The sequence below is a fragment of the Ambystoma mexicanum genome, chromosome 13 (assembly GCF_040938575.1).
Source record: "Ambystoma mexicanum isolate Mex_15411 chromosome 13, UKY_AmexF1_1, whole genome shotgun sequence".
NCBI lineage: Eukaryota > Metazoa > Chordata > Amphibia > Caudata > Ambystomatidae > Ambystoma > Ambystoma mexicanum.
Genome location: NC_090938.1, coordinates 568492714 through 568520224, shown reverse-complemented (window position 1 = coordinate 568520224; position 27511 = coordinate 568492714). Strand labels below are relative to the sequence as shown.

General features: G+C 44.6%; 1 protein-coding gene across 4 annotated transcripts in view; it reads right to left on the bottom strand.

Moving 5' to 3' along the window:
• The window catches only part of FAM117A (family with sequence similarity 117 member A), a 327775-nt gene that overhangs the window by 49562 nt on the left and 250702 nt on the right, over positions 1 to 27511 (bottom strand). The window contains exon 8 of one of the 4 annotated variants that reach the window (XM_069634375.1): positions 8042 to 8281. The exons of the other annotated variants lie outside the window; for them this stretch is intronic. Coding sequence (XP_069490476.1) covers positions 8098 to 8281 — 184 coding nt within the window. The 3' untranslated portion in view covers positions 8042 to 8097. Of the gene's footprint in view, positions 1 to 8041; positions 8282 to 27511 lie in introns of those variants that run through there. 4 annotated transcript variants of the gene reach the window in all.

Here is a 27511-nt window from a genome sequence, read left to right as displayed (position 1 = left end):
CTCACAGTGAAAGTGCGTGAAACTTTGTCAACTTGCAGGCCTAGTCAGCTTGTGACCCAACATATGAATCTTTCTTCTATTAACTACCAGAACCGTTTTTATTTATACAAGACTCTAGCCCATTGACTTTGGCCTACCTATTGCATTGGAACAACTCCTCTGGTGAACTCAAACTATTTGTACTGTTTAAGAATAATTGTACTATTTGTTTTATTAAAGGAATGGTGCGGTCAGAAATATTATTGTCCCTATGGTTCGGCCATGTGTTTTTAACCATAATTCGATCAATCGTACAAACATTTCATATGCACCTTAACCGAGTTTTTGTCTCTTGAACACAAGCAAAAACAGGCAGCAGGGCGCGGCCATCTTGTGATAATCTCATCACTTGCCGCATCGCTGTGGGTGACCTGCGTTTGCCCCGCCCCTGAGCCTGACATCACCAAATCATTTATATTCTCCGGCTCTCTCCATGACGTTGCTAGGCAGCATGCCCAAACGCACCCAGTCGTCACCTACGCGACTAGACGCGGAACCAGGAAAACAACACACATCTCACAGCGGCGCATCACAATTAGGAATATGAAACTGTACTTTAAGAGGAAACAACAAGACTGTACAATTGGTAAAGTACATTTATTTCACATTAAATGTTTCGATAACAATCGCCTTGTGACCTAATCAATTAAAATAGAACTTTTTTTCTTTGCTCTCGTTTAATAAATCCGCAAATGTTTATCGTGAGTCACGCGCTGTTCCTTTTGGGTACACAGGGTGTTCGTTTTGGGTAATCGAAGCACTTCGGTCGCACGGTGAATTGCAAGGCTGGTGCTTCAACTTGGCACTAGACCACCGTAAAGCGTGTTATGTTGCTCCTAATCGCCGGTACTGCGTACGGACAGATTGGACCTTGTCTGTCGTCCCAAAATACGGTCAAGTAGATCCAGCGATTGACATGTAGCTGCAGCTGCGCCATCAGGGTTTGGAATAGATGACAATCGCAGAACGGCACAATGTACCTGTTTGCAAAAGATAAAAATCGAAAAGTGTCTCAGTAGCCAATCTTTATTACAATTATTAATTTCCTTTATTAGCGCAGAGGTGACGCAATGTGAACCGAGAGAATACAACGTGGAATATCAAAGTACTCTGCTATTTGCTTCCGTGGATAGTGCGAATGAGAATGTTGAGCTCTAAACGTAATGCGTAAAATGGGGCAAGAATTTGAGGTGCAAAAACAATGTAATGATTTATTAGCGTAGAGCCAGGGAGAAACGAGTGGTGGTCTACATGCGTCTCGATGCTGGCCTGCCCCTGTTGCCTGGTAGATAGAAGTACTAGCACTTCATTGCAATATGCCAAACAGAACAAACAAGTACAATGTCATCCATCAGTAACGGTCAGCTATTCGTATTTCGATTAGTTCTGGTATGAAATCGTCTAAAGAGAAACTTACATTATATTCGCAATTTCCATTCTCTAGGCGTAATGCAGACCGTGATGCAGAATCCTCAGTTCGTGTCAACGTTTTCTCATAAACTGAACTTATATGTAACTAGGTGCAGTTTCGGAATGGGCAACCTTATCATATCATACGTTATTATACCCCCCCTTCAATTCAATCCCTTTCGGAATGGTCCCTGCCTCTCAAGGTAAAACAAACAATAGAACCTTATACTGTGCAAGGGACGTGTGGGGCCTCACAGCTCCCAAGCCGAAATTCAAAACTGGTGACCTTCACTCAAAAAGAACGTACATTCTTACTTTGCAACATCCCCTGTCAACGCATCCAGGAGAAAATGAATTTTGAAACACGGGCTCAGGAAATAGGGGCGCTAGTTGTTCGTGGCGCTGCTCAGCTGTATGTAAAATTTGCCAATAGGACCCCCTCTGCTCATCTCATGGCCTCCTGCTCCATGGCATGTTTTCACAGTCAGTACTTCTTGCGTGCCTAGAATGTTTTGTGGCCTAGGTCTAATCCCTTTTGTAGGTCCAGCAGTTATTCAGTTGTTTGTGGAACTTTATTGCAAGTCAACTGCCAAAACCCAAATATTCTCACACACTGTTACCCATTGTTCATTAACACGAAAAATGAAGGTCCCACAGTAGCTCAACTAAACTGAAATGTGAAAGCAATCGTAATAATTGTAATATATTTTTAAGAAAAGGACTGAGAAGATAATTTTCAAAAGACAAAATGTATACTTTATTTATACAGATTGTTTTTATTTTTGCAAAAAATGTTTCTATTGACGGTCATCATTTCAACCGGGATTTGAGCGATTTGACAAGCTCTGCTTTGGGTGGACATGGCACGCTGGCAATGTTTTGTGGCAATGTATGTGTGCTCTGAACAGATTTGTGCGCGATTCCATGAGTATGTATCTCGACGACATTAACAATGAGATCTTTCACAAAATCGGATTCCATTTTATCATATACTGGCTTGAACACCCATTTTTTGCTTCTTTTCGTAAAGGCCATAGTGTAGCGATGCATCCCTAAGTTTCCTGCAGTCCTAGATTGTTCCCGGCCCACATTCTCATTATGCGCCAATATCGCTAGTAAAGTCCTACATTTCATCCCCTGGATGCCAAAATGCAATCTCTTTGGCCTGTTCTTTAGGCACATATTGTGGAACACCTCCAAATCTCCTGTGTGACAGAATTCTGCGAGTCCTTTCAGATCTCTGGATAGAGTTTTATCAAACACAATTTTCTCAAGGGCTTTGTGTGGAGGTGAAGATGGTATCAACCACTTCTTCCGTGCCTGCTCTTGGGACAAACAGCCATGTTCACATTGGTGGAAATGTTGGTTTTCCGTCCATAGGTGAACGCTGGAACAGTGGTGCATCAGTGAAAGCCATTTTTCCAGTAGAATTTCCACAGACCCATCACATGTTTCGGAGCTCCACCAAAGATGGTTGCTGAAAGACTGGGACCATTGCGAAATACTTTCAAAACCTTTTTTTTCTCTGCAGCCGAGATTTTTTTATTGATTGATTTGGCAACATGCCATACATCAAATTGATGTTGAATATTTGGATACTGCTCTCTCATTGTCTTGGCTATTGCAACGTGTCTGTCCGTGGCTATGAGCTCGATTTGCATTCCCCTCGATTGTAGATCTTCCAGGGATTTTATAAAACCAAGTTTCTCCATGGCCACCGAGGATTTACATTGGGTCACCTGCACAGCCATCGAACTCACAATTTTCTTACTTTCCATGCCCTGAAGATGGTAGGTGCAGTACTCAGCAGAAAATCCGGGGCTGTCACACTGTCCATCGCCGGCTGGCATGAACCGTTTGTCGGGGAATGTACTTTCAATAGCCAATTGTTAAATTTTCCAAGCATCACTGATAGCAGGGAATAGATAATCATGTTGGTATTTGTAGTATTGAGTTTTGGAAATGAAATGGAGTCCCACAAACTGGATAACTCTGTGAAACTAGAGCCACTGAAAAGTAAAGCTGCACACAGAAGATTGCCAGCTGGCAGTTTCCCCAGCATCGGTTGAGCGGACCAGGGAAATGCTTTGACTTTTCACAGGTGGCATGTATTTTCAGGTTACTGCCTTGTGTTAGACGAGTCACGCTCACCAATGGCTTTCCACATACTTCCCCCCCCTCCCACTGAATGCACACATTTCAGCATCTTTATAATCTCCATCAAGCTGCTGTTGAATACCATGTATTTGGCCTCTTTTATAATACTGTCATCAGGCAACATTGTTGTTTCAGACTGACCCGTGGTGGACATATCAGCAAAACCGGACATACTATAGTCGATATCTTTGTCTGTTTCGTCGGTCAATAGTGTTGATGCTTCAGTTTCTGTCATTTCAACATCTGTTACTTGATGATGGAAAGGAGAAAACATCAATGTGGACTGTTTTTTGGGGGGCATTTTTTTGGCGGGTGTCGATTGTGTCAAGTGCTCATCGAGTAATGTAAAACTATCTTCTATAAATTCAATTGCACCTTCCTCTGGCAGAGTGGGCGCATTGTAGCAATGATCAAGAACACTTTGCTGGAATCGCCAGTCTCATTAAATTAATTTTCTGGCCATTGGACAAAGGCATCTCGAGTGTGAACACGACGCGCCTCCGGATCAATATACAGATCTTGTATACATCCCTACAGAAAATAGTATCCATTTAAAATAATTCATTGGCATTACACATCTAATTAGACCGACTTTCTTTTATTCGATGGTACTGTCAGTGCGCATACCTCTGGCTCCGGAGCAACTGTATGGTCTGGTTCCGGAACAACCACAATGGATAATGTAATTGTAGAGGACGCTGCAGCATCTCCCTGAAACACAGTACTTTCATTAGTAAGGTTGAAAAGATTGGAAACGGGACAAAGACGACAAAGGTACATAGCAACAGTAAAGTGGTAAAGAAACTGTCAGGTTTTCACATTTTGTACCTCATGTACCTCACATTTGCAAGGGTCCTAAAAGAATTGGGCATTTCAGATAGGTTTCCTGGAAAGCTAGAAAGGGAGGTTTGTTTAAATATTAAATAACTCTGGTTTATGTGTAGAAATTTTATTTTTTTAAGTTTGCTCACATTCCTTTAACTAACCTTCACTTAGAAAGATGAAACCCTCCCAAGCCAAGATGGTGGAACTCTTTCCCAGCAGTGATTGGTTTAGATTACAGCAGGCACATTGTGTTGTCATTTGGCATGTTCTTAATAATCCTAAACCACCTTTCATTACAGAATTCATTAGAGTAGGTCACATATTTCTTAGCTCTGAGTTATATAAGATAAACGTTATATGTTTTAAGTTGAAGAATCTTTATTATTTTAGTTTAGATCATTACAGTAAATCAGTCAAGACCAAGGTTGCAGAAAATCTACACTTGAAGATTCCCTTGGAATACCTGGATGCTGAGTTGTTGAGTTTCCTGGCTTTGTATAAAGACTGAGCTAAGTGATATTCCGATTTTGTGAAGTTTTCAAAGACATTTTTAACTGAATACAATTTAAGATTTTTGAAGAGTTGCTCGGAATGTATTTTCAAAAACTGATTTTCTTATAACTGTTAAAGGAGTAAACATGTGTTTCATGAAAACACACAAAAAAGATTCAGCAAATTATTTTTATTATAAATATAAATGTTTGTATTAACAAGGCGTGCGGATCATAACCGCAGTGTTTAGTAATGTAGAATAATCTTCTTTTAACCAAATACTAACATTTTGAAGTCGTATCTTTACAAGTTTTTGTCCGGCGCGTATTGCAGTGATCTGCGAACTAGCGCGGTTAGAGTAAAGGACCTGTTGACATTGTGCGTATGTCACGGCCATTTTGAGGATTGTGAACAAACATTTATCATTTTCTGCGTTGCGCATCGTTCTTAAAAACTCAACAAGATATTCTTTGATGCAACAGCGTTAATAAGCAGTGTTTTTAGAGACAATCGTTATGTTCAGAAACTCAGCTAAACGAGAAGGTGTCAGTTCCTTTTTCAACTCGACCGAGTGTTAGAACATTGCAGTGAATCGAGTGAGTGTCTAAGAATTGTTTATAAAGGACATTAATATGAAGAAAACTCGGCATATTTTCTGGAGTACATAATATCAGACTATAAAAGAGTCTACAGAACAAATTCAACAGGTAACACTTTGCAAAGAAAGGAACATTTACCATTCACACAGAAGTAGTATTTAACCACTAATAATCACAATGTTGTTTGGGTATATATTAAAAGGTTTCAAGAAGTAAAGAAAAGAAGAGAGAAGATAGACCAGTTGAAGATAAAGTTAAAGTGTATCTACAATTGTCCTCTAAAGTCTTGAGGCAGCCTAATGGCAAATCAAGCTTAGGCAACAGATAATTAGAGTAAATATTTTAGTGAGAGAGTTTAGTCTGATAGTGAGTAGAAAACATCATTATTAAAGGTTGTATTTTTCTTTTAGGAACCCCACTGTGTCGAAAACTTTCCAATGAAGACAGTCTGAAGTACCTGCAGTGGGAGTTCTTGTCTTTTGTTTTCTCCATTCCCCTTGGGTTTGCCTGGTAAATAATTTTATAGAAGCAGGATTGTTGAGCAGGCAGACTTAGGGGGTTTGGTGGGCCATCTTCACTCCTGCAGGATCCTACTGCGAAAATATGATCAGATTATCTCGTCCTATTGAGCTATGAAGACCCATACCTCTGACACCGGATCTACTACGAGGGGTATCGGATTTTAGTGGACGCTTCAGCATTTCTCTGAAACAAAGTACTTTCATTAGTGAGGTCGAAAAGATTGGAAACGGGAGACACAATTTGGAAAGACTAAGGTACTTATCAACAGTAAAGTGGTAAAGAAACATTGTGTAATGCAATGGTAAGTTGCAAAAATATGATCACATTATCTAGAATTCCGTACATAAAACCAGTCTGGAACAGAATAGCTAGGTAAGATTACCTGATACGCGCTCAAAGTGGTTGATGACTCCAGGCAAGACATGGATGTTGAATCTTGTTCCTTCATATTCGGTGGATAGTCATGGAGTGGTAAAGGCAAAGTATTATTTGATTTAGAAATTCCAACATTACAAAATGGCATATAAGGAGACTGAATACGAGAAAATTACACTTATTGAAATGCATAATATAGCATAGTTATCCGTCCACATAGATCATTTTTATATGTGGGTTCTCCAAAACAAGGACTGATGTTTATCAAAAAAGTCATTATTTCAACAGCTATTATATCACATAAATATGGAAAGTACTATAAATGGCATTTACACCGAAAATACAGGCGTAAAGCTAAATACGGAAGCGTGACTCACCTGTGGCGGCATTTTCACGAGTAAAGTCGGAACAGCGTTTGGGAGCTATTTCCAAATTGTTCTCGGTTGATTCCTCTTTGTGTACAAGGATGTGTCGTACATATCCGGTATCGATGACCCCTCTTGTCCTCCAAGACTTGGTTGACTCTACTTTCAAGGTCTTCCAGTGGATATCCGCAACGTCTGACCCATTCCCTTATTCGATCAACAGTCTTTGGGAATACATGCATTGTAATGCCTTCGGATTTGTCATGGTCTTCGAAGGGCAACTGAAAATAGAACATGCAGGCATTGTTGTAAATTCTGCAAAATAAAGGTCAAAATTATTAGAAAATTATTTTGCATAAGCATGTGAGAAAGAATGAATTGGACCATATATTGTTCGATGCACGCTTTCTTTTGGGCACCACAGCAAAACCAGTGAAGCGTGTGCGGCTGTATTATAGGATACATTTCACAAACGATTCATTGATGTGTTGAAAATCAGAACATGTTACTCATCCCTTGAATGTTGTATCATGCACGAAAATGAGACATGCTTATACTATAGGCACGGTCCGCGAAGGATGCAATACAATGCCAATTGACAATGATAAAAATTGATATACCGATAACATAACAAAAGAAACTCGAGTCAATAGCAATGATACAAATTAACATAGCACTACTTCGGAATAGATATAAATTTACAAATGAAGGAGATATGATTAGGATACATGTCCTTACCTTGAACAACAAACAGTTGGATTCAGCAAGCAGAGTAATTAGTGGCAGGAGAACAGGGAGATGTTCACAGGTAGCACACTGACGAGTTCACTCGAAGCGGTCACAGAGTAGCATGTTCACGTGTTGACTTGCAGTGCTCAAGGATGTTCTCATGGTAAATATCCAGTGGTTTATAAAGAATAAAAAGGAGTGTGTTTGTGAATGAATGAAGTGTATATGTCGTGGCATTATGTACATTGCAGGGGCGCGGTCTGCTTCAGGGGAGGCCTGCCTGGAGACACAGGGTCTGAGGAGGCCATGTGAGCAATGGCCCCTGGGCGTGGGATACCTTTTGAAGTGTACATGTTGTTTGGCACCTTGTACGTTTGCGCCCCTGACAGCCCCCCATGGCAGCGCACATCTACTGGTGCGAACTGCCTTTGATAGTGGAGGGGGGGGGATGGATGGGGCGTGCAGACAAGGCACCGGAACAATGCTGAATGGAAACACACTTGATTCACTTAAAAACTGAAACACCCATTGATAAAAAATATGTTGTGTTTTATTTGGTTTCTTATTTTGATGGCACAAAAATACTACACATTGTAAAGGTCTGGTTGCAGCTCGGGGAGGGAAAATCCCCTGTACGGACCACTGTCGCTGGGGAAAGTTTGTCTAATGGCGCCAACGACACAGGCGGGCATTACTTGTCGAACGCGGTGTCCAAGCCTCCCATGAAGCCACCATGTGTACGAACGATAGGCCACCAGCCGGTACCACCTATGAAAGAGAAAGATACAATCTGTTTTTAAATGACCAAGATAAGTGCATTAAACCTTAGTTGTCAATGACAATTCTTGTATGCAATGGCATTTTTGCCAGGACAAATGCTAACTAGACACTGCACAATATTGAACAACTTTTATGCGACTATTACTATAGAATTGCAAGACTAAACGGATATGACAATGCTATCTTGACGTTACGAGAATATAGGGGACAACCAAGAAATAGTAGTGGCCTAACTGACATCACAACCAGACCCAATTTACTCGTTACTTGGATTACAAGGACGAACTGTTGCGCGAAGTTTGTGCATAAGCACCATCAAAATCCTCAACACAGACCGTGTGAGACAGACTGCCGTGAAGTCTGGCAGCTAGGTAACGCATTGCGGCTGTGGATCGCCTTGCGATATGTAGGACAAGCATCCAGAGTTTTCTCAGCAGCAGCAGTTCTCCACCTCAGTTGGCATTAGCGCGCACCGATTGCAGGTACACCAGGTGGAAACACCGTCCATGCGACTAGGCCCAGGCTCTTCATCTGTTGAAACGTCCGCCCAACTGTTGCCCAAATCCCCATCGTCTACAGAGCTTGCTCTTTCCAGTAATTCCTCCTCGGAATACTCTGGCTCGTACAGGCAGGGCATTATTGTTGCCATTGTGTGGTAAAGAAACGAAAATAATTTATAGCGGTCTACTGGTATCTGTTCACACGGGCTACAAGCAATGAAGGCAGCTGACCAGAGCACAGAAACGAGTCACAGAATACTCAAAGAAATACAGCGAGAGGAATGGAAAAGAAAATCTGCTGTTGTGTGTTGTGAAACTTGTCGAGGAAAGATGCTTCCTGCCGTTTCCATGGCGACATTAGCTGAGGCGCAGAGAATGTTGACACGAGACGTGCTTTGGTGTTGTGAAATGGGCGGTACGCGTCTAGTGATGTCAGGATCAGGGGCGGGGGATAAGATTTAGTGCCGCAAACGCAGATCACCCAGGGCATTGCAGCAAGTTAGAAGATTATCACAAGATGGCCACGCCCTGCTGCCGGATTTTGCTCGTGTTCAAAAGACGAAAACTCGGGCAAGGTGCATAGGAAATGTTTGTACGATCGATCAAATTATGGTTAAAACCACATGGCTGAACCATAGGGACAATAATATTTTCTGCCCAAACCATTCCTTTAACTTATGCCTTTTTGCTCCTACTTCAAATGCTCTGAATGCCATTTTTCGCCTCCTTCAAAGTAATTTAAATGCCTCAGAACTGGATAGTGTGAAGTATGTAGTATATTTGTGTAATATTGATTGCCTCCTTTTAGTGAATGTTTCCTAACCGGCTGTGTAATAAATTAATACGCGTTTACCAAGAAACCTTGAGTAGAAGAGTCCATTTGAATACTTGTGATTGTAGACCTCTGTGTAACATCATTACAGCTCACATTCCCTCTTGAGATCAGCCTGGCTGCTCAGCTCACTACCAAAAACTGTGTGGTACAGACTTATACCAAAGGTTGGTTTTACTTGCACCTGTAGTCATAGTTGTGTGTAGTGGTCCCAGAGGGTAATGCATGCAAACTTAGCCCAACAACCGCCTGTGAACTGCAGCACTGTGTCCCCTCTCCCGAGGAAAGCTGGAAACAGGGTGAAAGCCTGAACGGCACAAAAAAACCTGGATAAACTGAGGACCTGAAGTGGTGAGGTCCGTCTTTTTGTAGTGCCTGTAATATCCGTAGTGCAGATGGATAGAGATTCAGAGCCACCAATCCACTGACAAATCAAAGTAAGTCCTGTTTCCGAGAGATGAGCAAGTCTGGAAAAATCCACAGCGAGAATATAGGTACAAGGCTGTTGGAAAGGAACGGCCCACGGCACAGGTAAGGAAAGTATGGAAGCAGCACCCGTAGGGGCCAGACCGTAGAAAAGCAAGTAAGAGATAGGAATGGAGAAAAACAGCAAAGAGAGACACCCCAAGACAACTGGCAAGAAAGGCTCCGGAAAGGACCGGAATGAAAGGGGGCTCCTAGAGGCAGAGGAAGAGATGGCAAGGGAGTAACCTGGAGAATGCAAAACCCGAAAAGGGAGAGGAGCAAGAGGAAGCAGCGGGGTACAGAACCTTCAGAGTAACAAAGCCGGAACCGAGATCGGCAAAGCGGAGAACAGGAAAGCCGTTCCGTGGGATGAACAAAAGGGGAAAAACAAACCAGTGCATAGCTGCAAAGGGAAACTAACCAAGCGGTTGCAACGCGCCGACTGCCGGGAGTTCAGAGGCCAAGAACCTCCCGGCAGCGACCATGACTGAAAGACTAGACCGTCACCCAAGGAACTTGGAAAACAATGTGATGGGACTCTTCAATGGCGGATTACCTGCCACCGGTGCCATAAGTGCCAATGCCCTGGGTGCATGACACAACCCTACTAGAGCCCAGCGATGGACCAAGGGACGAGAGCAGCGGGCCGAAAACCCCAAGAGTTCCCTACTGGTGGTCGTTGCCTCCGACAGGCTGTGATAAACAGGTGGAGAAGGCCAGATCCCACATCAGAAGGCTGCATTGTCTTTCAACGATGCCAGCGACCCTCCCGAGTGAACGGCAGAGTTGGGGAGGTGAGGCCAAGCCTGTGGTACTAACCTGGACTCATGACTTGGAGAACATAAAACCAAGAAAGAAACACACACAGCCGGTGAGTTGGCAAATGAGCCGAGAGACCGGTGTGTGTTAAAGATTGAAGTCTCATTATATCACAAGTGAAGGCTGCACGCATGTGGATAAAATGCGACAAAAGGCAGACCCCTGAATGAACTTTGAAGTAAGGACAGCTGTGAAATAAGGGATACTAAGTAGCGGAGTGGTCCGGTGAAAGGAAGTGGCCCACTAGAAAGTCTCAGTGAAAAGTACATTGTTTGAAGCGATAAAGTCAAAGAGTGGCAAGAGTGAAAGTTAAACCGTGAACTTTGAGTCAAAGTGGTCCTTCGGTTGTCTCTAAAGAAAGGCACGCACATATGAAAGCCTCAAACATCCGAAAGCGGTCCGAGCCTCACGGAGGGAGACCCGAAGTGAAATGAGCTTCGGGTAGGAAGGCCCCCTTGCAAGTTTTTGTTGCGCAGGGACCTACGTGACCTTTTTGTTCAAACATTATATGGAAGTCAGGAAAAGCTACTTTAATGTGGAAGGCCAGGCGGGCCTCGATCCATGTTTTGGAACTGTTTTTTGTGTTGAAAAATCGAGCCAGGGTGCATCATCCTATCTACAGGGACAACCTTACTCCGTGAGATCCAAAGTGGGGAGGAGAGCTGGTTAAACCACATTTATTCTTTTGAACACTGATTTTCCTTTGGTACAAATATTGTATAAAGGAGAAACGTATGCAGAGATCGGGCAGGCATTAGATTTTGTTGGCATAGGTCATTTTGATTTGACAGACTCCACTAGGACTGCTTTGTTTATCAGTTGATAGTCGAGACTATTCCGATCTTAGTTATAGGACAAAGTAGGAGTTTCTCCAGCCCCAACAACTTCAATATAGGTTTTACAAATTGTACACATTGTGTCAGTGTCATACTTGTGCTACCATGCCCCCCCCTACACCACCTTGCCCTTCAACGCCGGGAGAAAAGACTTGAGGGCCCAGAATACAACCCGAAGGTTCCAGGACATTTATGTGGAGGTCCTTCTCCTATGGTTGCCAGAGGCCTCTGACGTGCAACTGTCCGGTGTGGGCTCCCTATCCCTATAGAGAAGCGTCCGTGGACGAGATATGACTGTACGCACCACCACCATCGCACAACAGAATTCCTCGTTGAGCGAGACCTTATCCGCTAAGTTCGACACCTGCATCCACCTCTCATGCAGGAACTCCTGGAAAGGTCTCATGTTAGTCTACACAGGCGAACAAGGCTGATGCAGGAGGATATCATGCCCAGCAGCGACTTGATGGACCGAACCGTCACCACCGATGACAAGCGCTGTACTTTGTCTTGTATGGCTCTAACCCTCTCCTCCGAGGGCGACGCCAAACGCGTCAATGTGTTGAGTCGGGCACCTAGAAACTGCGCTTCCAGAGATCAACCACCAAGGTAGGTGTGGCCTGGGTGGGGAGTAGAGCAATCACTCTACTCCAGAAGCCCTGTCACTCTACCTGCCCTCAGACCCCAGCAGACTAGGATATTAACACTAACCTGCTTAACAACTAGATAAAATTGTGAATACTAGCCTGTGTCACATCGAGATAGGATTGTGAAGGTTAGCAAGTGTCACATTTATGTTATGTTATGTTTATTGAGTTTATATAGCGCTTTACAGTATAAAGGAGGGGAAGAGGGGGGGGGAGGAGGTAGGTGAGGAGGGTTTCAATGTCTGATTTGAGGTCAGTGGGAGAAGGGGGAAGAGGGAGGGGGAGGGGAGCCACCTGGTGACTTCCTATGCACCCAGGTGGTTTCAGTGTCCGATTTGATGTCAGCGGGAGAAGGGGGAAGAGGGAGGGGAGGTAGGAGGTTTGAGGGGGAGAGAGGTAGATAGCATTGTGAACATTAGCCGTGTTTCCCATTGAGATAGGATTGTGAATGTCAGCAAGTGCCACATTTAGATAGAATAGCAAATATTAGCCACTGCCACATCTAGACCGCATTGGGAATATTACCAATGCCACATTTAGATAGAATTGTGAATGCTAGCTTGCATCGCATCTAAACAGGATTTCGAAGGTGGGACAGTGCCACATTTGGCTAGATTTGCGAATATTGGAGGCGTTTTATATAGACAGGATTGAAATATTAGCCAGTGGAGGATCCAGATAGAAATGCAGAGATATTCACACGCCACATCTAAAAAGAACGTGGAAATTTAGCACAAATCACTTCTAGATAGTAACGGCAATAACCAACCCACTAACAATTTCACCCCTCTGCATACACCTCTAAAACTCTAAACAAACACAACCACACCCCTAAAGCACAACAAACTGCACAAACTTCACCACACCGCAATAACAAAACAAACCACACATAGCTTTGTGCAACAGCACATGACGGCTCCCAAACGGAAAGCACCCCCAAGCTCAGTGAACAGTGTTAACCGAACTGAAGCTGCCAGCAGCACAGGACTGCTCCCTTGCACTGATCCTGCTCGTTCCCACTAACTCATCACCCACACCCTCTCCTTTTCAGACCCGCCAGAGCGCCAGGGGACCACTCCGGTGGTGATAATGATAAAGGAGATTTGTACCATGCACCAACATGAATAAAGAATACATACATGAACAACCGAGGGATGTGGCAAGGCTCCACAGAAGCAATATCTTACCGCCTCACCAGGCTCACCTTCAACCAAACAGTTTGCGCAGCACTGCTTGGCCGACTCTGGACTCCTCCCTGGAATCCCTGTCGATGCAGTAGAATTTCATGAAGGTGTGAGTCAACCTCCACTAGCAGCCCAGCAAGTGTCCAGCAGGGCACATGAGACAGGAATGCCGTTTTAGCAGCAATCGTTCTGGTAGAATGGGCTCTCGGACGGCCAGGTAGCAGTCGTTTGCCAACCGGTGACAGTGAGTGATACACCTGGAAATGGAAGCCTTGGACAGGGCCTTCCCATGGTTCACAAGACCAAAGTTCACAAAAAGTGGAGAGGTTTTCCGGAAACTCCTCGTGCGGGCAACATAAAATTTCTGCGCTCTAGCCACATCCGAGTGCCTTTCAGCCGGCGACAAAGGCATCAGAAAAAACACAGGTAACACCAAGGGTTCATCAAGATGAAATTCCGACTGAACCTTGGGCATGAAGGAGGGGTGCGTCCGCAGCAACACCCTTGTCTCGTGGAAAGTCAAGTAAGACCGCTTGCATGACAGGGCCTGGATCTTGCCTACTCGTCTGGCAGAGGTGATGGCCACGAGGAATGCGGTCTTCCACAACAAACTTGAGCGGACTCAAATGCATTGGCTCGTATGGGGGCCCGCATGAGCCTAGTCAGCACCACGTTAGGTTCCCACACTGGGGCCAGAGCCTTCACCTGAGGGAAAAAGCAGAACAGTCCCTTGATGAATTATTTGACTAGACGGGGTGACCACAGTGAAGACTGTCCCGAAGATCTGGTGTGGCGGGCGATAGCCAGATGTACCTTGATGGAGGCGTGAGCCAGTTTCGATTTAGCCAATGACAATAAATACGGAAGTACTTGAGGGGCTGTGACCCTCAGAGGGTTGATGTTCTGCGACTGACACCAAGTTGCAAAGCGTTTCCATTTGTGTCTGTAGCACTTCAATGTAGACGACACCCTGGCGAGTACCTCCTTGCAGTCCGCCTGAAGATCGTAGCCACCAAACTAATGCTGCAGGAGCCGGACCTTTGGGTTCAGCGATCCTGGATCATGGTGCAGAATTGTGCCTCCTTCCCTGGCGAGAAGATCTGCGACCACTGGTAGCTTGACTGGCGGGGACACTGACATGCTGAGAAGGTCCGGGAACCAGATCGGTCTTGGCCACGCTGGTGCGACGAGGATCATCCTGCAACAGTACCGTCCGAGTTGACTGATGACTCGAAGTAGTAACGGCAGCAGAGGGAACGCATAACAAAACAGGCCTGCCCAAGGGAAGGAGAATGTGTCCCCCATGCTCCCTGGCTGGGGGAATCTGCTGGCGAACCTCCAGCACTTGGTGTTCGTTGCTGTCGCAAACAGGCCGATCTGGGGACTGCCCCACTTGAGAAAAAGGTTGTCCACTTGATCCTGCCAAAGCTCCCACTCGTGGCAAGATCGCAGCTGCCTGCTGAGAGAGTCATCGACAGTATTCTTTACCCCTGCTGGGTGAAACAGGATGAGAACATCCACTAGGTGACGGCACATTGCCACAAGTCCTGCGCCTCTTTGCAGAGCGTTGGGGGTCTGGTGCCTTGCTGCATCTGCAACCTGCAGAGCCGAATCAGGTATATGCATGACCACATCATGCCGAGTAGTGACTTGATGGTCCTCACTGTGGTGACCTTCAGTGCCAGCAGCCATTGAACCTTGCCCAAGATGCCCGATATCCTTTCCTCCGACTGACTCAAGGCAGGACTCTGTTGAACGTGGATCCCAGGTACAGAGTCCTACGATAGAGTCAAGCAGGACTTTGCATAATTCACTGAGAACCCCAGTTCCGTCAGCAGCCTGACGGTCTCCGTCATATGGTCGACGGCGATGTCCTTTGACCTGGCCCGGATGAGCCAGTCGTCCAGGTAAGTGTATACGCGGATCCGTCGTAGATGGGCACCACCGGGGCCAAGCACTTGAAGACTCTAGGCGCCGACTTCAGTCCGAAGGGAAGAGCCTTGAACTAGTAATGCTTCCCTTCAACGACAAAGCCCAGAAACTTAGTGTCCTTGGTGTATGGGGACGTGGAAATACGCATCCTTTAGATCTAACACCGGCAGAAAATCCCCCTCCTCCAGCTGGCCGAGCACGTGCTGCAGTGTGATCAAATAGTTATATTTCACTAAAGGACTCGATTCAGTTCAATAGGCCAAAGTCAATGGACTAGTGTCTTGGATAGGAAAGAGTAGTTCTTGAAGTAAACGGTAAAGTCTTTGCCAAAGTTCTCAAAAGTAGTTTGTACGAAAAAGAATCCTATGTTCGGTCACAAGCTGATTAGGCCTGCAAGTTGGGAAAGTTTCACAAACTTAACTGCCAGAGGCAAGTTCTCTCAATCGGGTTGGCACAGTACCTTAATATGAAGAAAAGATGCAGCTGAAGACGTTGGTTGCAGGCAGTTCCTGCAGATCTCACTGTTCCTGAGCCTCAGTCGTGGGGACAAGATGGAGGACGTCAGGGGACTTCTGCACTGCACAGGGACGGGTCAAACAAGCTAGCAAAATGGAAGATCTTCGGTTCGAGTAGCTGTAGTCAAGCACACAAGCTGGTGTCCTTCCCCCTGGTTAATCCTACCCAGCTCCAAGAATGGTATCCTGGTGGCTTACGAGTTGATTGGTCCCACCAACTAAAAGGAAGTCGTCCTTGAAGGGGCTTCTCTGTAGAGATGAACTTGGCAATTCGGACCTGCAGCACGGCTTCACCGGGCAAACCAAAGGTCCTGGAGTTGCAGCAGCCGTCATCTTCCAGCTCGTCTTCAGTTCTTTCATTACAGTGGTCGACTCTGCTTTCCAGTACAACAGACTCGCCTTTTAAACAGTTTTTCTCCCTTTCATTCCAGCATAGCTGTGTCACACCCAGCAGGGTGGCTGTCCTTGCTGGACAGTCAGCCAGTTAATCACGCCAGAGTGCATTTGGGTCTCCTAGGAGACTAAACACGGTGAGTTTCAGGCACCTCCCTCACTTCCTGCCCACCCCAAACACTCATACGCCAGAGGCGGTCTTCACTCCTTAAGCCCACCAAAGGCATAGAAACAAAGGGACCAAACCTGGTTTGGCGCACAGAGACAACGCTAGAAGGATGTTTCCAAAAAGAAATGGCGAAAAAAGAAGACCGGGGCCTGTTTAAACAAATGGGTTTATAGCGCCAACTTGAAAAACATGGCACCTGCGATTTTTAGCTACCAGTGTTCGCGGTCAGGAAAAATCATGGTAGTTCATTGTAAAACCACTGCTACCAGCCATTTCGATCGGAAAGAGTAGCATTTGACTGCTACACGAGTTTCTAGACACAAGGGATACTAGGTAACCCCTACAGCACTATATAGGAAGATAGTGTGTGCAGAGTCTATGAATTTAAAAAGAATAGTAAAGTCAATTTAACCTTACATTCTCTGGGAAACAGTAGTTCATCCTAGAGAAGGTATTTAAACCTTTTGGAAGTCTAAAACTACATCCCTTTGTCACTGCACTGAGGGTGCTGTGTAACACATAAAAAAGATGATGCCTATGGGTTGTTTAAAACTCCATAACCAAAGAAATAAACACGGAAAACAAACGGAATTAAAACGTTCAAAGCCCCAAAGTGTAACAAAAGAGCTGGGGTTCTCTAAGGTAGAGAGGAATTAGCACATTTTGAGAAATCTCCCCAACAACTTGTGCTTTATTTTCTTTGCCAAGTACACACTGCATCTCCCACAATGTTGGAGGTCTCCTATTAGAGTTGATTCAATCTTGTTTTTTTTTTTTTACTAATGAGCAGCTTTTTGAAGATTACAACTTTGTTCTACTTACAGTTTGACTGGGCTTACTAATTAGTAATATGTGAATCCTTTTTGCTTTTACGCGATATAATTTTCGCTTTGAACTATGATTGTAGTGAACTAAAATCATACTGTATTAGGATCGCATCAGGCCTTAGCTTATTTCTCCATACCTATATTTGTTATCTATTTCTTTAGTTGTGCGGAAACGTATTCACGCATGCGCGGTACATATGTCAACAAATGACATCCCCAAGTCAACGCGTGACGCTGCATGCTCTGTTACGTCGGACGCATGACGTTACATGCTCCATGACGTAGACGGTTGCATATATTAATGGAACGGGAGTTTGCTGTAATGCGCAGAACGCCGTTTTGTATAGGTTCTCGTAGACTTTTGCTCAGGTAACTAGACACGGTACATGGTGCCCAGGATACTCTTGAACTTTTTATTGCTCTTAAGCACATTGGAATTCACTCGGATGAAAAGCATAGATCTGATTATATTGTCTTTCTTTAGGGGTACATCCCAGAATGGTTTACTTTGTATATTAACCTCAACAACATTGCTTGAGCCAACAGTAATACGGCAAAAGGGTAAGAGTTAAATGGCTTCTTTTTCTACACTCATCTAGTTGTACTGTATTACATGCAGGCATTAGCCATTTTGTTCTGCAGTAGGGATTAGTTAACATAGATGTTGTCGATCTGTTTTCTCACACAGACTTGGATGTGATGCTGTTGTGGATATATGAATGTGCTCTACTTGTGAAGTACCGCTTATTGTTTTAAGACTAATGGGCTTTACATGGAATCCTAACAGGGTATGTCACTCTGTTTTGTCTTTTCTGGCACTATTTGCAATTCATGGATGGAGCCCTATACTTATTTACTTTTATATACTTTCCATCAGGGATTTGTATACAGAAAACCTGGTGAGCATAATGTATAATAATAATTTGGCATTTATATAGTGCTACGAACCCTCAGGTATCCGCGCGCTGCTTATTATTACCCACGGTGTGTGGTGCTCATTTATCGACCGCGGAAGGATGAAAGGCTGAGTTTGGCCTTGCCAGGATTTGAACCTGCGTTAGCAAGCTCTGCACGGGTGTCAAAGCGAGCGCTCTACTCGATATATATATATATATATATATATATATATATAAATGCATTACTTACCGTAAAAGCATTTCTGATGGTTGTATCTGCTTAGATTCACATGCTGTGCATAGGTCCAACATCCAGTGGTCACTGCGGAGTATTGCATTTTGTTTTTCGTAGTCGAAAAGGGGACGTCGACAAGGCGTGTCTGTAACACTATTCCTATAGTGACGTGCGTTGTACCCATAATCCCTCACGCGTCGAGGTCCCTCTGTTTGTATTTTTCTGCCCTGAGGGAGCTCTCTAGAAGTGAGTGAGTACAGAAAAGAGAGATATAGAAAAGGATGTCTATGTTCCTTCCATCCGAGCGGGGAGGAAGGGTGGGCGCATGTGAATCTAAGCAGATACAACCATCAGAAATGCTTTTACGGTAAGTAATGCATTGTCTTCTGATGTTTGTTAATCTGCTTAGAATCACATGCTGTGCATAGACTAGCGAGCAGTACCCGGAGTTGGAGGTGGGTTGTGAGAAGGAACAGTAGAGAAAAGATGTCTTAATACTGCTTGTCCCACCTGGGAATCAGATCTAGAGTGGGCATATAGACAAAAGTGTTTTGTAAAGGTGTGTACAGAACTCCAGGTTGCCACTTTGCAGATGGACTCAAGGGGAACATTTGCAATGAATGCTATGGATGCCCCAGTGCCCCGAGTAGAGTGTGCTCTTGGCTTGAAGGGTAGTTCTCTCTTAGCAAGAGAGAAACAGAGTGATGCATTGTACAATCCATCTAGATATAGTGGATTTTGAAACTGCATCTCCTTCTCTTCCTGCTGCCACAGAGACAAATAACTGATTAGTCTTTCTCAGTGGACTAGTTCTTTCCATGTAAAATATGACAGCTCTGCGCACATCAAGTGTATGCAGGCTTTTTTCTCCTAGATTTGAAAGATTTTGAAAGAACGTTGGTAGTTCTATAGACTGGTTGACATGGAATTTGGAGAAGAATTTCGGTGCGAACCTTGGGTGTGTGCGTAGAAGCACTTTATCCTTGTGAACTGTTACAAAGGGGTCTAAAACCGAAAGGGCCTGTAGTTCACTTACTCTCCTAATGGAGGTAATAGCTATTAGGAAAGCAGTCTTAAGAGTGAGATCTTTAAGAGTTGCCTTGTGCATGGGTTCAAAGGGTGACCCCATGAGCCTGGTGAGTACCACATTTAGATCCCAGCCGGGAGCTGGGTTTGCTATTGGAGGGTGTATTCTCTTTGCCCCTTCCATGAAGGCTTTGATTACTGGGATCTTCCATCACGATACTTTGAGTTGTGAAGTGGTGTAAGCAGAAAGCGCTGCCAGGTGTACTTTAATAGAATTGAATACTAGACCCGAGTCCAGTAAATGGGACAGGTCCAGAATAATTTGTGTGGGAGAGCAGTCAACGGGGTTGATACTCTTCCCTCTACACCAGATGACAAATCTTTTCCATTTGCTAGAATAGCAGCGACGAGTGTTAGGCTTTCTGGCCTCTCTGAGGATGTCCATGCACCTCTGTGGAAGTTGTAAATGTCCAAATTCTATGACCTCAGGAGCCAGGCTGCTAAGTTCATGGTCTGAGGGCATGGGTGCAGTGTCCTGCCCCGTCTTGTGACAGCATGTTGTACGGGCAGGGCAGTTTCACTGGAGGAGATAGAGACATCTCCAACAAGTGAGCGAACCATGGCTGTCGGGCCCACATAGGGGCCACCAGTATCATGGTAACTTGTTCCTGGTGCAATTTCTTGTTGAGAAGTGGAGTTGGGGGAAAAGCGTAAACAAATTTCCCTGACCATGGAATCGATAGACCGTTCCCCTTGGACTGGTTCTGGGGGTACCTGGAGGCCTAATCTTGGCATTGAGAGTTTTCCAGAGTTCAAACAGGTCTATTTCTGGGAAACCCCACTGTGTGAAGACGTCGAAGACGATGTCTTCTTGTAACCGCCATTCGTACTCTACGGGCAGGGGGAAGTCTCTGCTGAGTTTGTCTGCTAGCAGATTGAGTTCCCCTGGTACATGTTGTGATAGTAGGAACATGTGTTTGAGAGCCCACTTCCAGATGTTCTGGGACAGCTTGGACAGTCCTGGAGAGTGAGTGCCCCCTTGCTTGTTGAGGTAGTACATGGCTGTGGTGCTGTCTGTGAGGACCATCACTGTCTTTCCTTGTAGGTGTTCCTGAAAGGCTTTCAGTGCTTTGAACACCGCTAGTAGTTCCAGCAGGTTTATATGCTTGGATGCTAAGCTCGGAGTCCACGCTCCGTGAGCAGTGTGATGGGATAGGTGAGCCCCCCCCATCCTGTAAGGGATGCGTCTGTGGTTAGAGTGGCTTCCACTGCGGGTGTGGCAAAAGTTTTCCCTAATAACAGGTTTTCTTTTGTCCACCACTGTAGCGAGAGAACCAAGGCCTGCGAGACCACCACTAGATCGTCCCATTGTCCGCTGGCCTGACACCACTGGCTGTTGAGCCACTCTTGCATTGGGCGCATGCGCAGGCGTGCGTGAGGTACCAAATAAATACATGACGCCATCATTCCTAGCAAGCGCATTGCTTTGCGTACCGTCACCTCTCGACCTGCCACATAATGGGGGATCTGAAACAGTATGTTTTGGACCCTCTCGTTGGAGGGGAAGACGAGGCCGTCCTTTGTTCGAATTAGAGCCCCTAGGAATTGTTTGATTGGGCTGGGGTCTAAGCTGGACTTCTTTTCGTTGATGGAGAAGCCCAGTTGGAACAAAAGGTCTACAGTCTTTTGGTTATTGGAGAAGCATGTTTCGTAAGAATCCCCCGTTATGAGCCAGTCGTCGAGGTAAGGGTATACCGGGATGGATAACCTGCGCAGGTGGGCCGCTGCCACTGCCAGTACTTTCGTGAATACCCTTGGTGCAGATGCTATCCCGAAGGGTAGTACTCTGAACTGGTAGTGTTTGTTCTCTATCTTGAACCTGAGGTATTTTCTGTGCGCTGGCAACATTAAAATATGAAAATATGCATCTTTCATGTCCAGTGTTGTCATGTAATCCCCCTGTGATAACAGTGGGATTACTTCCTGCAAGGTCACCATACAAAACTTTTGGTGTTTGACAAACGTTGTGATTCTCTTCCCAAGTGCGTAGAGCTTTTTGCCCTCTTTGTCAGGTGGTGCCTCACTAGTGGATAGTGGTACCCCTGCTCTTTTCCTTGTATTAGTAACTACGAGGGAGTCCGGAATAGAATGGCCTCTGATGTACAACGGGTCAGAGGGCGAAGGGCTGAAGAGCTTTTCTATCCGAGGGTTGACCCCTCTGACTAAGGCAGGATTGGAAAGGGAAGGAGTTATTCTTCTCTTTATAGAAGCCAGGAGCGGAATAGACTGACTAACAGGGGCTTTTTCTTTAATAACTTTCTCTACAAAGTCTATGTCAGGAAGAGTCTCCCCTGTGTCTATTTCAAAATGCGCTGCTGCCTTGCGCAATAGTGCATTAAGTGAAGGTTGGTCATCTATGGGAGAGGTGTTTCCAATAGGTGAATCCTTGGGAGGAGAAGGGTGAAAGACATCAGGGTCTGAGTGCACTGATGGGGATTGCCAAGGCTGCGAGGTAGCTGTATCTTCTTCGAAAGCTCCTGCGCTAGTGTAAGGATCTTCTTCAAACCCCTCTTCTTCATGTTCTTCCTCTCCACCCAAACACTCCTCATCTTCCTGGAGGTATTGCTCCTCTTCCGGGAGGTCATACGTCTGTAGAAGGGGAAAAACAGCCTAGGAATGTTGACCCTACGGTCATCCTGGGGCCATTCTCTTAGTCTTTTGGGTGTGGGTGGGTTTTGGTTTCCCAAAAACCTTTCCATTTTCTCCATACAAGAATGGAGTCTTTCAAGGGTCTCATGGGGGACCCCTGAATAGTCTAGAGGGGGGGGAAATCAGTGTTTTCACCTTCAAAACGCTTAGAACGCTCCCACAACGTCGAAGAAAGGTTTCCGACGCCATCTGAAAAGCCCTCCGGTAGTTCCAAAGTGCCCTTAGATGAAAGGGGCAGTTCCTGGCTACTCTTATGCTTTTTCGGCGTTTCTATAGCTTTTTGTGCGGTATTCGACGTTTGTTTCGTCATCCGCTTACGTGTGTCTTCGGAAACAATTCTCGCCAGGCTCTCGACAACGAGTTTGTCAGTAGAGGACTCTGGTGTCGACGTTGCCTGCGTTACGCGTTGTTCCTCGACGGCCGCTCTATGGAGCGTTACGTCGGATGATTTTGGGGTAGCGCCTGTGTTTGATGAAAGCCCAATCGCTGGTCGCGACTGCGTTTGCGGGTGGGGCTTGAGACCCTTACGGTCTGAGGTAGACGCCGGAGTGCCCTGCATCCCCTTCGGCGCTGATGGATCCTTCGTCTTCGACGAAGAAGAGCCGGGGGTTGTGTGCTTAGGCCTATGGGGTCTGTGTGCGTCCCTGTCGCCGGGGTGTTCATCCCCATGAGCAGGGCGTGAGCCGAGCCCGTCGGGGCCGGGGACGGACGTCGAGGAGCGCGAGCGCTCCTTCTGGGGGTTAATGACTTCCGTAACGGACGTCGAGTTATCACCCTCCTCGTCACTTTCTGTAACAGCGGCGGCGGGTGAGGAAACTGACTTCGACATAGCGTAGTCCGCCCACCTCTTAACTTTCCGTTCTTTAAGAGTTCTTGGTTTCAAGAGCTTACAGGCTGCACAGCTGTCCTCCTTATGATCGAGGGGCAAGCAACGATTACAGAGCTTGTGTTTGTCCTTCCAAGTGTATTTGCCCCTACAGCGTGGGCAAAACTTAAAAGGTGTCCTCTCCATAGCTGAGGCAATAATAACTGGTGATAACAACCCCAAGGGAAAGATAGGGGAGAAAGAAAGACATTCTCAAAGAGAAGATAAAAGTTCGAACCCCCAATCTCCCTACTGTATGTTGGCCGGTGAGGCCAGGCCACGTGTTCGGCAGCCCCGAAGGATCCCCTCCGTCTCTTCCCCTCCGTCGAAAACTTGCTCGGCGGAGAAACAGCTTCACAGCTAACGTCGAGTGGAGGGATCTTTAACAATATAATAAGTATAATTAAGGACCGAGGTCCGTAGTAAGTATTTTGCAATGTCTCTCTAGGAGCTCCGCGTAAGGCAACCAGAAGCTGGGCGGAAAACAATCTGAGGGACCTCGACGCGTGAGGGATTGTGGGTACAACGCACGTCACTATAGGGATAGTGTTACAGACACGCCTTGTCGACGTCCCCTTTTTCGACTACGAAAAACAAAATGCAATACTCCGCAGTGACCACTGGATGTCGGACCTATGCACAGCATGTGATTCTAAGCAGATTAACAAACATCAGAAATATATATATGGTGCTGGCAATGTGGCTTTTCTCCATTTCCCACTAGTTCCTGGTAAATTGAACGGCATGCAATTAGCCATTACATGGTATTGAATTCCATCTCACTATTGTTCATTGTACTCTCGAGTGCTGTGTATGCTTGGCAAAGAAGGTGCATATCCCTCACCCTTTCCTTATCTTAGCTAATCTTGCTTTCTTGCCACATAACGCACTCATTTCCTTTTCTGTGACGATGGGTTTGTTTTGTTTGTTTTGTTTTATTCGCATTTATATAGCGCACAGAAGTCCGAGAACATCGTGGCACGTGTTACAGTACAGAGCTTAGTTACAGGGTCAATAATCATACATATGATACATAGTGAGCAGTATATATACAGGTTTAAAATATAGTTATATTACATTTGTGTTACAATATACACGACAGGGGTAGGGTAGGAGGCCGCGTTATTCGTAGAGGAGAGTGGTCTTGAGGTTGTTGCGGAAGACTGAGATGGAAGTTTCAGCTCTGAGGGTGGCAGGGAGTGAGTTCCATAGTTTTGGTGCAATGTAAGAGAAGCCTAGCCTAGATGGGTAAATCAATGACTTACCTCTCAGATGCATTACAGAACCTCGAATAATATGACCTATGTTTTTGTTTTGTTCTCAACCGCTCCTGCAATACCCATCTTTGTGACAATTACCATTGGGTATGTAACATGAATCATTTGTTTTCTTGTCCTTGTATACACTGTTCACTTTATATTTGTGTGCTATTGCCGTACATTATGATTGCTGCTCTTCAGGGGAATAACACCTGTATTATTGAATGTCTGTTTTATGCTATTATGTATGCACAACAACAGCCTTGAAGACGACCCAGAGGGGGTCAAATACATGTCGGCTGTATAAACAGTTCTGAAGGAACAATTAAAATACCTCTGAAAGCGGATACTGTGTTGCTAACTACAGTCAATTGGAATTAGATCCATATTTGAGTTAATCACTTGAAAAGTCGTCTCAGACAACCAACAGGGTAGAGCGCTAACACTCAAGACCCAACCTCTTTTCCTCCACTTTGATGGGTATACATTTGTGAATATTTGCCCCTAGTGCTTTGTGGATCGAGTCTGTAGAACACTGCAATGTGTACATATGAACCATCAGAAAAAAAACGTACATATACCACTAGCTACCCACCTCTAACACACCGAAAGGTGGCTACTTGTCAGAAATTTACCTCACAGTAGGAATTTCATAGGATATCTCCCACCATAGACAAAGAAATGTGTTTAGCATATTTTAATTATTATATCAAACAACATGGTAAAACAACATAAAAAACCTATTTCCAGCGTTCATTATTTGTAGAAACACACATGGGCGGAAGAAGCAGACACCAAAACATTTGCAATGTACAATTTGTGTGATGTTAGTAATGGTGAATTTTGATCGCATTTTCAATTATACAACATGGGATAATAGCGTCAACATTTGAATATGTTTCTAGGGAGAAGGACAACACTGTTGCAGTTTAAAGCTCGTCAGTAAAGTCCAACGCCCCGTCTTCAGGACGCGATAGGTTAAAGAAACACGTTACACTGGCAACATGGCGCATATGTGTCAGTGTAGTGACCTAAAAAGATAAATAAAAATTGTTTTACTCAAACATGATAAAAACGGTGATGGTGGTGTTTGTGTGCATACAAAACAAGTAGCCAAGTTGCTAACCTTAAAAGTGATTTATTTTGGTGTGATGGGCAAAGCGATTGCATGAATCAATTTAATTGAGGCGGCAGACCAGTCCGTCTTAAGAATTCAGGCTGTAACTCAATAGGTACATTTATTTAGATTTTTGTTGAAACAAGTAACATATTGAACCAACAATAGTTACATTTTGATATATGAATCAATCATATTTACCACTTTATGTGTAAGGCAGGGATTTTTGTTTCAAGTCCTGCAGAGAAATTTCAGTGGTGTACCGAGTTTCTATGGTATTCCGGATACTACATGTCCCATAATGCATCATGCAATCTAAAAGAAATGTGAAAAGCCTTTCAATTTCACAGGTTTCACCTGATTTACGTTTCTTTCAAACATTTAAGTGGCAGGGAGTAATACTTACTTGGCCATAATGATCCCCAAGGCTGTCTTGCATTGTTATATATTGGGTTAGATATTGGGTTAGATATTTTAAACCGCTCGCATGTCAGTGAATGGCTCTGTGTGGGAGACAAAGGCACCAGAGAGTACAATTAGACTCTCTGTTCGTTTTTGAGCAACAATCAAGTGTGGCATGGATTTCAAAGCAGGCTTACCTGTCGTGTGTGCATTCGCCTTCACAAAATCGCTTTACCCCGTGGCTTTTTCCTTGGTTGAATACTGGTGTAAGCCAAATGTCATTCGTTGACATCGAAAGAGGACTGCCAAGTCCAGTCCATTTGTGTGTGTAATAGAGGAAGGACTTTCCTCAGTATTAGAAAGGGGTCGGCCATTTTTGAGCGTATATGGATCCTATGAAGGTATACTTAACACTGCAGTAAATAATGATCTGCTTGCTAGTTCTCAGTAAGGGGGTGTGTATATTGTGTCAAATACATTTTTTCCTATAGAACAAATTTGTGCACACAATGGTTATGCATTATATGACAATTTTAGACAAGGCATCACCCTCCAGCAGACATGATAGACATAAATGGCACAGATTCAAACTGGTTGTCTGAGCTATTAGTGGATAAACAGACTCCACTCTACGGCAATATTTAGACCGGACTGGACTGTATTGAGATTATAAATCCATTTTTGCTCCATTTTTTAAGGAACAGATCCCTATTCCCTCCCCATGGGGGAGCTTTAGATGTCTCAATAACAAACCAAAATATATCTTCGCATGTGTGTTTCGCTTGTAAATAATGGGCCACCAATGGTTTATCCGGAGTACTATTCCGTATGGCTGAGCGATGCTCGCCAATTCGTAATTTCACTGACCTGATCGTTTTGCCTATATAGATTAACCCACAAGGGCATTTTATCCCATAGATCACCCATTTAGTCAGGCAATTTGAGAAGGATTGGTATTTCCATAGCCTGTCATACAGATCAATCTGTTTCAAATTCTTGGTCAAATTGCAGACTGAACAATGTCCGCATGCATAATGGCCACTGACTGGTGGCAGTCCCCATAATGTAGATTGAATGGGTGTCTCAATGTTAATAGGGTAAGTGTGTACTAATTTATCCCGCAGATTAGGCATCCGCTTGAAAGCAAATCTAGGACAATTAGGTTGAAAATCATCGGTATGAATGATTTTCCAATTTTTTAGTATAACCCTTCTTAGGTCATTACTCAGGGGCAAAAAAGATGACACATGTAATTCTGTCATCTTGTGGTTTTGTGTGTTTCTGAAGGATCACTTCGCGATTTGCGTTACGTGCTCTCTTCATAGATCTCTTGATTATTTTCCGAGGATATGGTCTCCGTTTTAGTTTTTCACTCAAGAACTGGCTATTGATTTTAAAGTCAGCCAATTCACTACAGTTCCGTCGGATTCTAAGAAATTGTCCGTAGGGTACATTTTCCCGTAGACTAGACAGATGGAAGCTACTGAACAATAAAAGCGTATTCTTGTCTGTGGGTTTTTTGAATAATGTAGTACCCAGTTGGTTTTCCTTTTTGAAGATTTTCAGATCAAGAAAGGCTATATTGTCAGT